Source organism: Oryx dammah, unplaced genomic scaffold, assembly GCF_014754425.2.
Source record: "Oryx dammah isolate SB20612 unplaced genomic scaffold, SCBI_Odam_1.1 HiC_scaffold_16, whole genome shotgun sequence".
Classification (NCBI taxonomy): domain Eukaryota; kingdom Metazoa; phylum Chordata; class Mammalia; order Artiodactyla; family Bovidae; genus Oryx; species Oryx dammah.
The window spans coordinates 2,898,986-2,912,446 of NW_024070200.1; the positions used below are offsets into that span (position 1 = coordinate 2,898,986).

At 46.0% G+C, this 13,461-nt stretch overlaps 1 protein-coding gene across 3 annotated transcripts in view; it reads left to right on the forward strand.

Annotated features, from left to right (window-relative positions):
- MOK (MOK protein kinase) overlaps positions 1–13,461 on the forward strand; it is a 44,157-nt gene that overhangs the window by 17,778 nt on the left and 12,918 nt on the right. For 2 of the 3 annotated variants that reach the window (XM_040256889.1, XM_040256890.1), the window contains exons 3-4: positions 10,731–10,820; positions 12,107–12,177. The exons of the other annotated variant lie outside the window; for it this stretch is intronic. In XM_040256889.1, the coding sequence (XP_040112823.1) occupies positions 10,731–10,820; positions 12,107–12,177 (161 nt within the window). The remainder of the gene's footprint in view (positions 1–10,730; positions 10,821–12,106; positions 12,178–13,461) is intronic. 3 annotated transcript variants of the gene reach the window in all.

Consider the following 13,461-nt stretch of genomic DNA (forward strand, 5'->3'; position numbering starts at 1 on the left):
CCGGCACGTGAGGCCCCTGTGACCCGGCACGTGAGGCCCCTGTGACCGCTCGGGAGACGCTGGCCCGCGTGACCGACGTGTGATCGCTTGTTGTTTCAGAAGCACTTGTCCTAACTTTAGAAGTGATTGATTAGAACACTTATTTTTATTTAAAAAAAAACCCATAATAAGTAAAGATTTTCTAATAAAGTATCACTGAATCAGTTATACTTTCCTCGTTTTTTTCTAACGTGTGTGTGTGTGAGGGGGATTATTGACAGCCAGTTTCACATACTGGCTTTACTTAAAAGGAAATTCACTGTGAACTGCCGGTGTTTTGTGGCTCTTTGATGTCCGGAATCACTGATGGCATCTCCAGCTTAGTTCTGACAGGTGTCTACTGGCCTGTGTAATCCAAACCCACAGGGAATGGGTTTTGCCTTTTCTCTTGTGAGTTCTCGTTTGCTCTTAGACATATGTTGATCAAAACCCACAGGGAACAGGCTTTGCATTTTCTCTTGTGAACTCTCATTTACTCTTAGACATATGTTGAAAACCATAGGCGACTATAGTCCAGTGCTCTCGCTATTTATTTGATAGTTGTTCGAGCTAAAACTGAGCCAGCCCTGGCTGTGGAGAGCACCTTCAGGGCAGCTCCTATGTTCTTGTGGCATCCCCCATCATTTTCCTCTTTTTAAAACCTCTTTTTTTTTTTGCTACCGGAATGTCAGCACCTTTAGGTCCTCTCAGCAGACAGAGCTAGACATATATGTACACTAACCTCTCTCTCTTCATTCAAATAACCTTGAGTGCATACTGATGTAAATAAATGCCAAATGACTAAACAAATTGAGATGAGGGGGAAATTTTTTTCTCATTTGTGATTCATAGATACACAGAGGAATGAGGGAAATGGAAAAATCATCATTAGAATAATCATTTCTGCAGGCAAGATACATTTATGAATGCTAAAATTAGTAAGCTAAAACTTGAGGAGAATGGGATTTCTGCACAGCCTCAAATGATCTCCTGAATATTTATTAATTACCGTGGTGGTTTTAACTTACATCCACAAATTGTTTGTTGTTTCTTCCTCCGGGAGGTGGGGCTTAATTTCCTTCCATTTGACTGAGGGCTGGACTTGATGACTTACTCATAAAGAGTACAAAATGAAAGGGAAAGATAGTTAACTTTACAGAGAAAAGCCTGGTAGATGCTACTTAACTAAATCATTAATACCAGCGTCATCAGTAATAAGACATCCAAAATCACTGCAGATGGTGACTGAAGCCGTGAAATTAGAAGACACTTACTCCTTGGAAGAAAGGGTATGACCAACCTAGATAGCATACTGAAAAGCAGAGACATTACTTCGCCAACAAAGGTCCATCTAGTCAAGGCTATGGTTTTTCCAGTGGTCATGTATGGATGCGAGAGTTAGAATGTGAAGAAAGCTGAGTGCCGAAGAATTGATGCTTTTGAACTATGGTGTTGGAGAAGACTCTTGGTCCCTTGGACTGCAAGGAGATCCAACCAGTCCATTCTGAAGATCAGCCCTGAGTGTTCTTTGGAAGGAATGATGCTAAAGCTGAAACTCCAATACTTTGGCCACCTCATATGAAGAGTTGACTCATTGGAAAAGACTCTGATGCTGAGAGGGATTGGGGGCAGGAGCAGAAGGGGACAATAGAGGATGAGATGGCTGGATGGCATCACCAACTCGATGGACGTGAGTTTGAGTGAACTCCGGGAGATGGTGATGGACAGGGAGGCCTGGCGTGCTGTAATTCATGGGGTCGCAAAGAGTCAGACACGACTGAGCGACTGAACTGAACTGATATCACATACCTTCTGATACATGGCATGGGAAGAGCATGTCCCCTCTGTGATATTCTCTTCCAAAGGTCTGTAATCTCAGCTGATTTATGAGAATACATCAGGAGAGCCCACACTGAGGGGCATTCTACAAAACACCGGCCCAGCCCTCCTCGAAACGGTGACAATAATGACAAGGACAGGCTGTGGTGCTGTCACAGAGTAGGGGACACGGCCACTTACTTGCAGTGTGGTCTGCTGGATCCCAGGAGAGAAAAAGGCATCAGTGGAAGAACTGGGCAAACCCAAATAAAGTGTCTTGTGTAGTGAGCAGAGTTGTACCGGTGTTCATTTTCAGGTTTGGTAAATGTTATGTGAGATGTTAACATTAGGGGAAGCCAGGTGAGAGGGGCGTTCTTCACTGTCGTTGCAAGTCTTCTGTTAGTCTAAAGTAACTTCAAACTTAAAAAAACAAATCAGAACAAACAGAAAATAACCAGAGACAATCCGGAATGAGTTGTATTATACGTGGCTTCTAAGGTTGAAAAAGCTATTGCTGTTATTATTTCTGTTTTACAGGAAGACATGACTGTAGTTTCTAGAAGAAAGTTCTAGAAGACAGCTGCATTCGGTGTCACTTCTAGGAGTTTTATTGCTGACCGTTTATTGGATGTTCCAGTGCCACTGATCTTGATCCACAAGTTTTATTCTGTTCTTTGGTTTTATTTTTCTTTTCAACCATGAAAATAGTATCTTCAGCTTTTAGAGCTCTGGAATATAATATCTGTCATCATGATAAATCAGTTTAACTTTATTCATTTGAAGAATAATTTTAGGTTCCTTTAAAAATCCATTTCTGCTCTGCTTGTGGTTGAGTGAAACCTCAGAGTCACCTTGCGCAGTTGTGTGGGTGGTGTGGGCAAGGAGAGTCAGTCAGTAACAGAGGCAAGTCACGCTGAGTCACGCAGCCAGAAGGAGCTTGGTTTCGGAGCCTCTGACCCACCTCCTCCCAGTGTTACTTCCAGCCCTTCCTTTCTGCTCCTCTGAAATAGAAATCGATGGCTTTGGCAGTCACCTTTGCTGATAGGAAGTCAAGGTGAGGTATCATAATAGACCAGTCCACTGGTACTGTGTTGGGAGGGGTGTCTGCAGCTCCTGAGATTTGTCTTCCCTCGGTGGCTCAAAGCCTTAGTTTGGGGACGATGAAGTTAGTTACTTGCATAAGGCCAGCAGCATGACCCAGTCGCTTTGATATTTTTTTGCTCTATCTTCAGAGGGTTCTCCCGCCTATACTCACCACAGATACACTGTTAATAAGATGCTCTTTTATTTGCTACGACTATATTCTTCCTTTAGAAATGTTGTAACGAAATGGAATGTGTCATTAAAAAAGTCATTAGTCTTGATGTTTGTAGGAGCTCTCTTTTTGTCCCGAAGCACCTCGCCAGCATAGGGTTACTAGGTGAGGGCAGAACCAACGGCTCTCCCACTTGTAGCTGTGTGGCCGTGGGCAGTTCATTAATCTCTCTATTGTTCAGTTTATTTATGCAGTGGGAACAGCCACAGTGTCTACCTTGTAGGATCATTGGGAGGGTTAAGTTAAAGATGCAGGTGAAACGCTTAGCACAGTAAAGGGTCAACTTGTCGCCTAACAGTTGGTGCAAGTTACTCAGCAAAAGAGTTTGAAGACTATTTGGAAAATTGGGGTACAATAATAAATACGAGTAGCAATAGTAAAAATGAAGATTACACAGGCTTCCTTGGTGGTCCACTGGTTAAGACTCTGTGTTTCCATGGCAGAGAGCACAGGTTCAGTTCCCAATCAGGGAGCTAAGATCCTGCATGCCTCGTGGCACAGCCGCCCCCCCCCCCCAAAAAGTGAAGCTTACAGCAGTTGTTCCAGAGCATCTAGTGCCATGCCCGGTACCAGGGGAATTGTGTGCACATGTCATTTAGTCCTCCCAGTAGGCCTAGTGGAGAGTCTTCCCTGAAATGAGGGACCCTCCTCTAGAAGGGCGAGCTCCCAGTGCTGCCGATCACCCCTCAGCTGCCCAGGGGCAGAGCGGGGGTGGGAGCCCCGTCTGTGTGGGGCCGGGGGCTGTGTCCTTTCAGTGCTCTGCTGCGGGGGGCAGTGCGGCGCCTGCTCTTGACTCAGAACACGGCTTTTTCCCAAGTCACATCTCTCAGTGGTCCTCACATTACTTCTACAAAAATAAGTCTTCTGTGTGGGATTCTAAATAAAAACAAAGGCAAGAAACTCATGAGTCACTTTAAAGACTCTTTCACTTAAATAGGATATAATTACAGAACTTTTCAAGTATATACAAGGTAAACAGTAGTATAATGAACCCGAGGTACTGCAGCCACCACCACCAAGCCTGTGATTTTTAATTAATCTGTATAACTCCATCTGGTCTCCCGCCCCGCTTGGTTGCTGTCGTGATTCAGTTACTCAGTCATGTCCGACTCTCTGCATCTCCATGAACTGCAGCACACCAGGCTTCTCTGTCCTTCACTATCTCCCAGAGTTTGCTAAAACTCAAGTCCATTGAGTTGGTGACACCATCCAACCATCTCATTCTCTGTCGTCCCTTCTCCTCCTGCCTTCAGTCTTTCCCAGCATCAGGGTCTTTTCTAGTGAGTCAGTTTTTCGAATCAGGGGACCAAAGTATTGGAGCTTTAGCATCATTCCTTATAATGAATATTCAGGACTGACTTCCTTTAGGATGGACTGGTTGGATCTCCTTGCTGTCCAAGGGACGCTTGAGAGTCTTCTCCAACACCACAGTTCAAAAGTATCAATTCATTGTCTAGGTTGGTCATAGCTTTTCTTCCAAGGAACAAGCGTCTTTTAATTTCATGGCTGCAGTCACTGTCCACATTGATGTTGGAGCCCAAGAAAATGAAATCTGACACTGCTTCCATGTTTCCCCATCTATTTGCCATGAAATGATGGGACTAGAACCCGTGATCTTTGTTTTTTGAATGCTGAGTTTCAAGCTTTTCACTCTCCTTTTACCGTCATCAAGAGGCTCTTTAGTGCCTCTGTTCTTTCTGCCCTTAAAGTGGTGTCATTTGCATTATCTGCATAATGACATTTCCCCTGGCAATCTTGATTTCAGCTTGTGAGTCATCCAGCCCAGCATTTCGTATGATGTACTGTGCATATAAGTTAAATAAGCAAGGTGACAATATACAGCCTTTATGTACTTCTTTCCCAATTTTGAACCAGTCTGTTGTTCTATGTCCAGTTCTAACTGTTGCTTCTTGTCCTGCATACAAGTTTCTCAGGAAGCAGATAATGTGGTCTGATATTCCCATCTCTTTAGGAATATTCCACAGTGTGTTGTGATCTACACAGTCAAAGGCTTTAGCATAGTCCAGTGAAGCAGAAGTAGATGTTTTTTGGAATTCCCTTGCTTTTTCTGTGATTCATCATTTGTTGGCAATTTAATCTCTGGTTCCTCTGCCTTTTCTAAATCCAGCTTGCACATCTGGAAGTTCTTGGTTCACGTACTGTTGAAGCCTGGCTTGAAGGATTTTGAGATAATCTTGCCTGCACGTAAATGAGCGCAATTGTATGGTAATGGTAATTTGAGCATTCTTTGGCATTGCCTTTCTTTGGGACTGGAATGAAAACTGACCTTTTCCAGTCCTGTGGCCACTGCTAAGTTTTCCACATTTGCTGGCATGATTAGTGCAGCACATCTTTTAGGATTTGAAATCTCTCAGCTGGAATTCTATCACCTGCACTAGCTTTGTTTGTAATAATGCTTCCTAAGGCCCACTTGACTTCACTTTCCAGGATGTCTGGGTCTAGGGGAGTGATCCCACCATCGTGATTATCTGGGTCATGAAGATCTTTTTTGTACAGATCTTCTATGTATTCTTGCCACCTCTTCTTAATATCTTCTGCTTCTGTTAGGTCCCTACCACTTCTGTCCTTGATCGAGCCCGTCTTTGCATGAAACATTCCCTTGGTGTCTCTGATTTTCTTGACGAGATCTCTAGTCTTTCCCATTCTGTGGTTTTCCTCTTTGCATTGTTCACTTAAGAAGACTTTCTTATCTCTCCTTGCTGTTCTCTGGAATTCTGCATTCACTTGGGTACATCTTTCCCTTTCTCCTTTGCCTTTCACTTCTCTTCTTTCCTCAGCTGGTAGTAAGGCCTCCTCAGACAACCGCTTTGGCTTCTTGCATTTCTTTCTCTTGGGGACGGTGTTGGTCACCACCTCCTGTGCAGTGTTACGAACCTCTGTCCATAGTTCTTCAGGCACCTGTCTATCAGAGCTAGTCCCTTGAATCTATTCATCATCTCCACTGTATAATCATAAGGGATTTGATTTAGGTCATACCTAATGGCCTACTGGTTTTTCCTACTTTCTTCAATTTAAGTCTGAATTTTGCAATAAGGAGTTTGTGATCCGAGTCACAGTCAGATCCTACTCTTACTTTTGCTGACTGTGTAGAGCTTCTCTGTCTTCAGCTGCAAAGGATGTAGTCAATCTGCTTTTGGCGCTAACCATTTGGTGGTGTCCATGTGTAGAGTCGTCTCTTGTGTTGCTGAAAGAGGGTGTTTGTTATGACCAGCGTGTTCTGTTGACAAAGCTCTGTTAGCCTTTGCCCTGCTTCATTTTGTACTCCAAGGCCAAACAAGCCTGCTACTTCAGATATTTGACTTTCTACTTTTGCATTCCACTTGGTTATTATTGTACAATTCTTTTTTAAAGGCAAAATTTGCATTCATTGAAATGCACACTTTTGAACTGCATGATTTTTGCAAGTGGATATCTCAGTGTACTCACAGCACAGAGCGCTTCTTTTGCCCTCGAGTTCCTTCACGCTCCTTGCTTAGTCCTCCCTCCCCATCCCAGGTGGCCGTTCTTCTGGGTTTTGTTTTATTTCTCTTTACCCTCTTCTAGAAATTCCTGTTAAATGGAATCTCTCCACTCCTTTAGCACAGCATACATGTAGTCTCTGAGGTTTATCCCTATTGTTGTATTGGCCGTTTATATCTTCTTACCGCCGAGTGGTGTTCATTCCAGTCTGTGATTGCAAAACGCCTTGTTTATCTCGTCTCTTGTTGAGGAACTTTTGGGCTGTTTCTGGTTTTGGACCACTATGAATAAAGCTTCTGTAAAACTTCATACAAGGCTTTTTATGGCTATATATATATATATATATATATATATTTTTTTTTAGGTCATTACCTGGAAATAGAATCTCTGGTCACAGGGCAGATGTATATTTAACTTTATAAGAAACAGCCCAGCCTTTTTCTGAAATGATTATACCTTTTTCCACTTCCACCAGCAAAGAACCCGAGAGCTCTACTTGCTTCATGTCCTCTTCAGCCTTTGGTGTGGTTAGTCTTTTAAATTCTGGCCATTCCAGTGAGCGTGTCCTGTTGCTTCACTGCGTGTGTGTGCTTGAATGTTTATCTGGCTGCGTTGGGTCTTAGTCATGGAGCTCGGGGTCTTCATCGCGTCGCGGGGGTCTTTCACTGTGGCGTGGCCTACACGCGGGCCCTGTGGCTGTGGTGTGGGCTCAGCACTTTCGGCACGCGGGCTTCGTTGCTCCGCAGCATGCTGCTGCTGCTAAGTCGCTTCAGTCGTGTCCAACTCTCTGCGACCCCATAGACGGCAGCGCACCAGGCTCCCCCATCCCTGGGATTCTCTAGGCAAGAATACTGGCGTGGGTTGCCATTTCCTTCTCCAATGCATAAAAGTGAAAAGTCAAAGTGAAGTCGCTCGGTCGTGTCCGACTCTTCACAACCCCATGGATTGCAGCCCACCAGACTCCTCCACCCATGGGATTTTCCAAGCAGTAGTGGAGTGGGGTGCCATCGCCTTCTCCAACTAATTCACTGGTTTAGTATGCAATAAAATAACAGAGGCTTTGAATAAGTTAAACTGGCTAGTAACAACTAATTAGTTTTCTTCAGTGATCATTGTCCTAGACCAGGGATTGAACCTCACCTCCTGCATTGGCAGTGCGGAGTCTTAACCACCGCACAGCCAGGGGAATTCCGCAGCTGGTTCTTCTGGAAGCAGAGGCCCGCCGGCCAGGGGATCCCGCAGCTGGCTCTTCTGGAAGCAGAGGCCCGCCGGCCAGGGGATCCCGCAGCTGGCTCTTCTGGAAGCAGAGGCTTGCCACATCCCTCTGTGGTCCACTCCATGATGTGTTCTGTTTCCAGCAGGGCAGTAAAAAGACAAACACACAGAAAAAACCTGAATGTCACTTGCCCACAAAATCCAAAGCAACTCCAAGGCAAAGAAAAGTGGTTACTTTGCAGATTTTTAGGTTTTTTTCCCCCCAAGATCTTTAAAAGCAGGAGCAGAGTTGATTTACATTTGAGCGCACACTGTTGCTTGAACTGAGGCGTGCCCGTCTAATGTTCACACTCTTTCCTTGGTTCTGAGCAAGTGCCTGGGGAGGCATAAAACGATTCTGTCTGCAGTAAGAAAACGTGTTGCAGGGTATCATAGCTGGTTTTCATATTAAAGATGAAAAGAGTGAGTAAATGGTTGTCTAAATGACAAAGCTGTTTGACTAACTGGTCCTAAAACACTGATAAGTTTTTGTCTTGTTTTTTTTTTAGATCGGGTGTATAGGTCAAAATTTAGAACTGTTGCTAGCTCCACTTGGTTTCTGCGGTTCCCCGAGGCTGGGCTCCTCGGTGCCGCCGGCGTTTGGGCCCACGTTCATCTTTGCTGCAGGTCCTGTCCTCTGCACCGTAGGACATTTAGCATCGTCCTTGGCTGCTGCCGTTGAATGGAGCAGTGGCGACTAAAAGTGTCTCTAGTATTGTCCCGTGTCCCTTAGGGGGGCAAGGTCCCTTCGGTTGATAACCACTGACTTGCAGCATGCCCTGGGCAGAGGCATGGCCGGCACCGGTGGGGGGTCTCCAGTGGCCTGGCCCTGGGTCAGGGACTCTGCGGTGTGGGACTGCGGGGTCAACCGTGGGTGCCCTTCCAGCACGCACCCCAAGGACGGAGGGAGAGATGCTTGGCAGCCGTTGTATAAGCGCCCCCCCAAAGAATGCTCTGCTTGATCTTTTCTTCTTCCTCTTGCCTTGTTGGTGTGTGTGTTCCTCTCGTCTGCCCTAAGGAAAATAATCTGTATCTGCCATGTCACTCAGAGGACGGTCTGACGTGGTGTGTTCTCTAGAACCTTAATTCTAAGGGATAGTGACTTAACAGTATGTCAGAGAGGACCCTGTGCCCCGAGAAAGTCTGGAAAATGTTGGTTTCAATGAAGGTAAAGTGTTTTCCTTATTTGGTAGGATTTTTGAAAGCTTCTAACATCAACTGTAAACTGTCACTCTCTGAAAGGAACTAGATTGGCCCTGTGTCACGTTTCCTCAACATGCAGTTTATCCACAAAGCGTTTTCCAGAGAAATAAAATTCTGTGGGCCATGTTTTGGGAAGTACTGTTCTAGAGTCACCTAGGGGAGGCCAGGGTGTGCGGAGGAGCAGGTGGTGGGCTGGGCATTGAGCTGGTGGAGTGGACGGACAGTGTCGTGGTGTGGTCCTTGCACACCTCAGGATGGCCATCCATAACAGTTATTAGGCAGTGAAAACCTCAGATTCTAGGCGGGAAGGGGCTACTATCCTGAGCCTCCGGGGTGCGGCCCCACCCCCACCCCCCAACGCAGCATGCTTGGCCCCTTACCCAGCAGTCGTGGGATCCCCCACTCTCTCCAGCAACTAAAGGGTTACAGTCCCGGCTTCAGCAGGGACCTTCCTTAAGGCTGCTGCACCAGCAAAGTGAGCTGTGTCTTTTCAGGTTGGCTGTGGACCATGGTGTGTAAGTTGCTAATATTTTGAGTATCATCCTGGGTATGAGGGAGGAAACAGGATGACAGCCAAAGGGGCCTAAGGCTTTTTGTCAGGAGTACCCTTCTGCTCAGTCTGCCCAGGCTCTTGTGTGTCAGGCTCCCATTTGTTGCCTAGCATGAGAGAGACTGGAAATATCCAGCCGTGTTGATTTACAACAGCAGTAATCATATACTATTGGATATAACCACTCTTTGAATAACCAAACAAATTGCTGAGCTTTACTCTACTCCATTGAAAGTTGGTTGGGAATTCCCTGGCTGTCCAGTGGTTAGGACCCGGTTCAACCTTGGGGCCCAGGTTCAATCCTTGGTCTGAAAACAAGAAGCCCATGAACCACGTGGCGAGGCCAGGAGGAAAAAAAAGAAGTTGATGAAACAGTTTTGCCAGTTCAGAGAAAGAATATTTCCAGAATCATTTTCTCTTGGAGCCGCTGAGATGGAGTCTCTGATGGATGGAGTCATCCGGCTTGGATGGCCCCGTGGGCCCAGCCACAGGGAGAGCGCCCTGGCAAGGGTCAGTCGGGAGGCTGGCACAGCCAGCCCCAGGCCGTTGGCCTCTATTGTGTTGTTGTGATCTGTGATGTGAACACAGTGGCAGGCAGAGCAGTCCCATAAAGAAAAGCCTCAGGAAGACACGCCTGCTGAGAGAATGCCTCTCCCCAGATGAAGGACTGTGAAAACATGTACAGCCTGATTAAACATTAGAAAGAAGGCTGGTCTGAACTTGAGATGCTTATTTTCAGATGTTGCTTACATTGCTGTTAGTTCCTATAAACTGACTAATGGAAAATTTTAGTCTCTGTTTCTATATTTATTAATTGTAAGAGAAACTACCAAAGTATTCTTTCAGGAGTTTAGATGGGAAGAGTTTGAATGCATGTCCAAAGCTGTAAGAGCCTCGATTTCCGTAAGATAATGTAGAAATGAGATATGCTTATGTTCAGCTGCTGATGGGAGAAATAAAACCTGATAAACTTGCTTGGCGTTATTTGTGTTTGTAACTTGTGATCATGGATAATAAACAGTGGTTTGATAACCCTGACTTTAAAGTTGACCTGAATAATAAACTCGTTATTGGTTTCTACCTGCACAATAGTATTGAGCAAGTGAACAACCTGCGTGAGATACAAGCACTGAGACGCCTGAATCCACACCCGAACATTCTCACGTTGCACGAAGTGATTTTGTAAGTATATCGGGGCTTTAAAAATTATCTAACCTCGATGATAATTGTTAGATCTCTTTTTAAGAAAGAAAACCATAGTAGACATTTTAAATATTGGCTTTGTAGCTCAGACATGTATTCGGGCCAGTGTCTGCATCCGAGTCCTAAAGTGGAAAGGCCTTCTTTGCACTGACTCTGTGTCACAGCAGCGAACATCATTCGAACGGTCCCCCTCCCGGAAGCTCAGCTGGGCTTCTGTGGAGGCAGCGGCGGCTCGGGACACCTGCGTGTGAGCCTGTGGCCCTCTTTCGGGGGCTGCACTTAGGTCATCCCTGCAGTTGCCATCTTGGTACGACTTCATGCAGCCATTCTCACTGTATTCCACATAATTTCAGGGGATTTTTCATTTCTGTTCTAATCAAGAAGGCAGAGCACAGCTCATCTGGAAGGTCTTGTCTACCGGGGGCTAGGGCTGGGATCTGGCCTGAAGCTCCGAGAAAGCGCTCCTCAGCAGGAAGCCTGGCCTGTATCACCATCCGGGGAAACCGCAGTCTCTGACCGTTGAGCTGGGGGAGGTTTTCATCAGAGAGCTGACCAGTTCTAAACTTAAAACGCAGTGCCTTGTCTTGGCCGCGTGGCCTCCTGGCCCGCGTGCCCTGAGGCATGTGTTCGGCCGGGTCCGGAGACTGCAGCCTGTACGGGGTGCTGCCTGTACCGAGTGCTTCAGGGGGCAAAGCGCTTCTGTCCACAGCAGCCCAAGGGGCAGTGCGCCCCATCCAGCCACTCCACAGGTGCCCTGAGGGGCCCGGGGCGACCCTGCAGGGGCATGAGGAGAGGCGTCTTCCTCCCTTTGCCTCTGGCTGGGTTTTATATTTCACTCCCCACACTGTGATGTATCTCAGTGACGTGGAAGTAATTTAGGTAAATTAAAGCTGAATTTGTAGCCACAGAGCTTGAATTAAGTCTTACTTTCTTTGTTTTGCTTCTCAAACTCCTCAACCTGTTTCTTCTGTCTGAAGATATAATAGTTACTTTCATAATCTCAAGGTGCTTTTTTCCCCAAATTGTGGGAGGCCAGCTTTTAGAATTTTTGCCTAAAGTCGTTTTATTATTATTTAAAATTATTTTTACCTAAAATACTGATTGAAAATAAAAACTTCTGCTGTTTCGGTCATTACACTTTGGCCTTTGCTGTGGGAGTGTTTTATGTTTATCAGAAGTGTTTACAAATGAGTTAAATATTTGATGCTTTTTTTTCTGATTAATACAAGGAAAAAACCATTTTTAAAACCTGCTTTCTTCTTCAGTGACAGAAAATCTGGTTCTCTCGCACTAATATGTGAACTTATGGACATGAATATTTATGAGCTAATACGAGGTATGTATAATAATTGGAAAGAACGTCTAAGATCTTTTAAAGCTTATAGTTCCCATATATTTGTCTTAATTCTCAAAATCGTCAATCGCCACAGTTCAGCAGTTGTACATAAGTATACAGTGCGTGTGTGCTAAGTTGCTTCAATTGTGTCCAGCTCTTTGTGACCCAACGGACTGTGGGTGGCCAGGCTCCTCTGTCCGTGGGACTCTCCAGGCGAGCATACTGGAGCGGGCTGCCCTTTTCTCCTCCAGGGGACCCGCCCCGCCCAGGACTGAACTCGCGTCTCTCGCGTCTCCGGCACTGGCAGGTGGGTTCTTTGCCGCTAGTGCTGCCTGGGTGTGGGAGGTATTTGGGGGCAGTCTTGTCTGCTCAGAGCATGGCTGCGGATGGGAAGGGATGCCACACGGGGCGACGCGGGTGAGGGAGGCGCAGCGGGAGGCCCGGCTCAGGCCTCCCGCGGGCTTGTGCCCTTCGAGGGTCCGTTCCGGGCTCTGCCGTGGCTTGGCATTCTACTCTAGGCTTCGGAATGAGGCAGGCTTCCCCCACAAATCATCGCCTGAGAGGGACTCTCCTTCTTCCTGGGGTTGGGGCCCTCACGCGGCACCCTGAACTGCTGAGTGCTCACCCGTCCCCATCTTTTGAACAATACAGCTCTGTTTGGGGAAGCCGCTGGCCTGAGCCGACCCCAGTCACGGCCGGTTTTGGAGACCAGCAGAGGTCACCTGAGGGAAACAGAGCAGGAGGCAGAAGGTTGGCCCACGTTGGTCAAATAGCCCTGGCTCTGACACCCCCCTCCCCCGCCACCGCCCCGTGGCATTAGATGTCAGGACAAATTAACCTTGTAAATATCACACAGCAAGTGTTAGACTTTATGGATCATATTATTCTTACCGAACAAATGAAAAAAAATCACTGCCTTATGTTATATGAGGGACTCTTACCAAAGGGCAGATGGTGTGCTGTAGAAAACTTTTAGGTCAAGAAGCTGTTCTTGCAACAAAGGGGACCTTTAACATGACGTTAAAGGTGCATGTGAAGAGTTCAGATAAAATTGTTTATGAAGTAGGAGCGTGGAAAGAAGTATTATGTCAAATGGACATATTTTATATGTGATTTAAAATATGTGGCTTAGTAAATTAATAAATAGCATGAGTAGACAAGTTTTACATCTGTGAAAGTTGATATAAAACTTCTGGATCCAGAAGCTTTTACATCTTTTGAGGAAAGTAGATTGCCTTGTATCTGGGAATATATGGTATTTCTTTTAAGTTACAAACCTTGTGT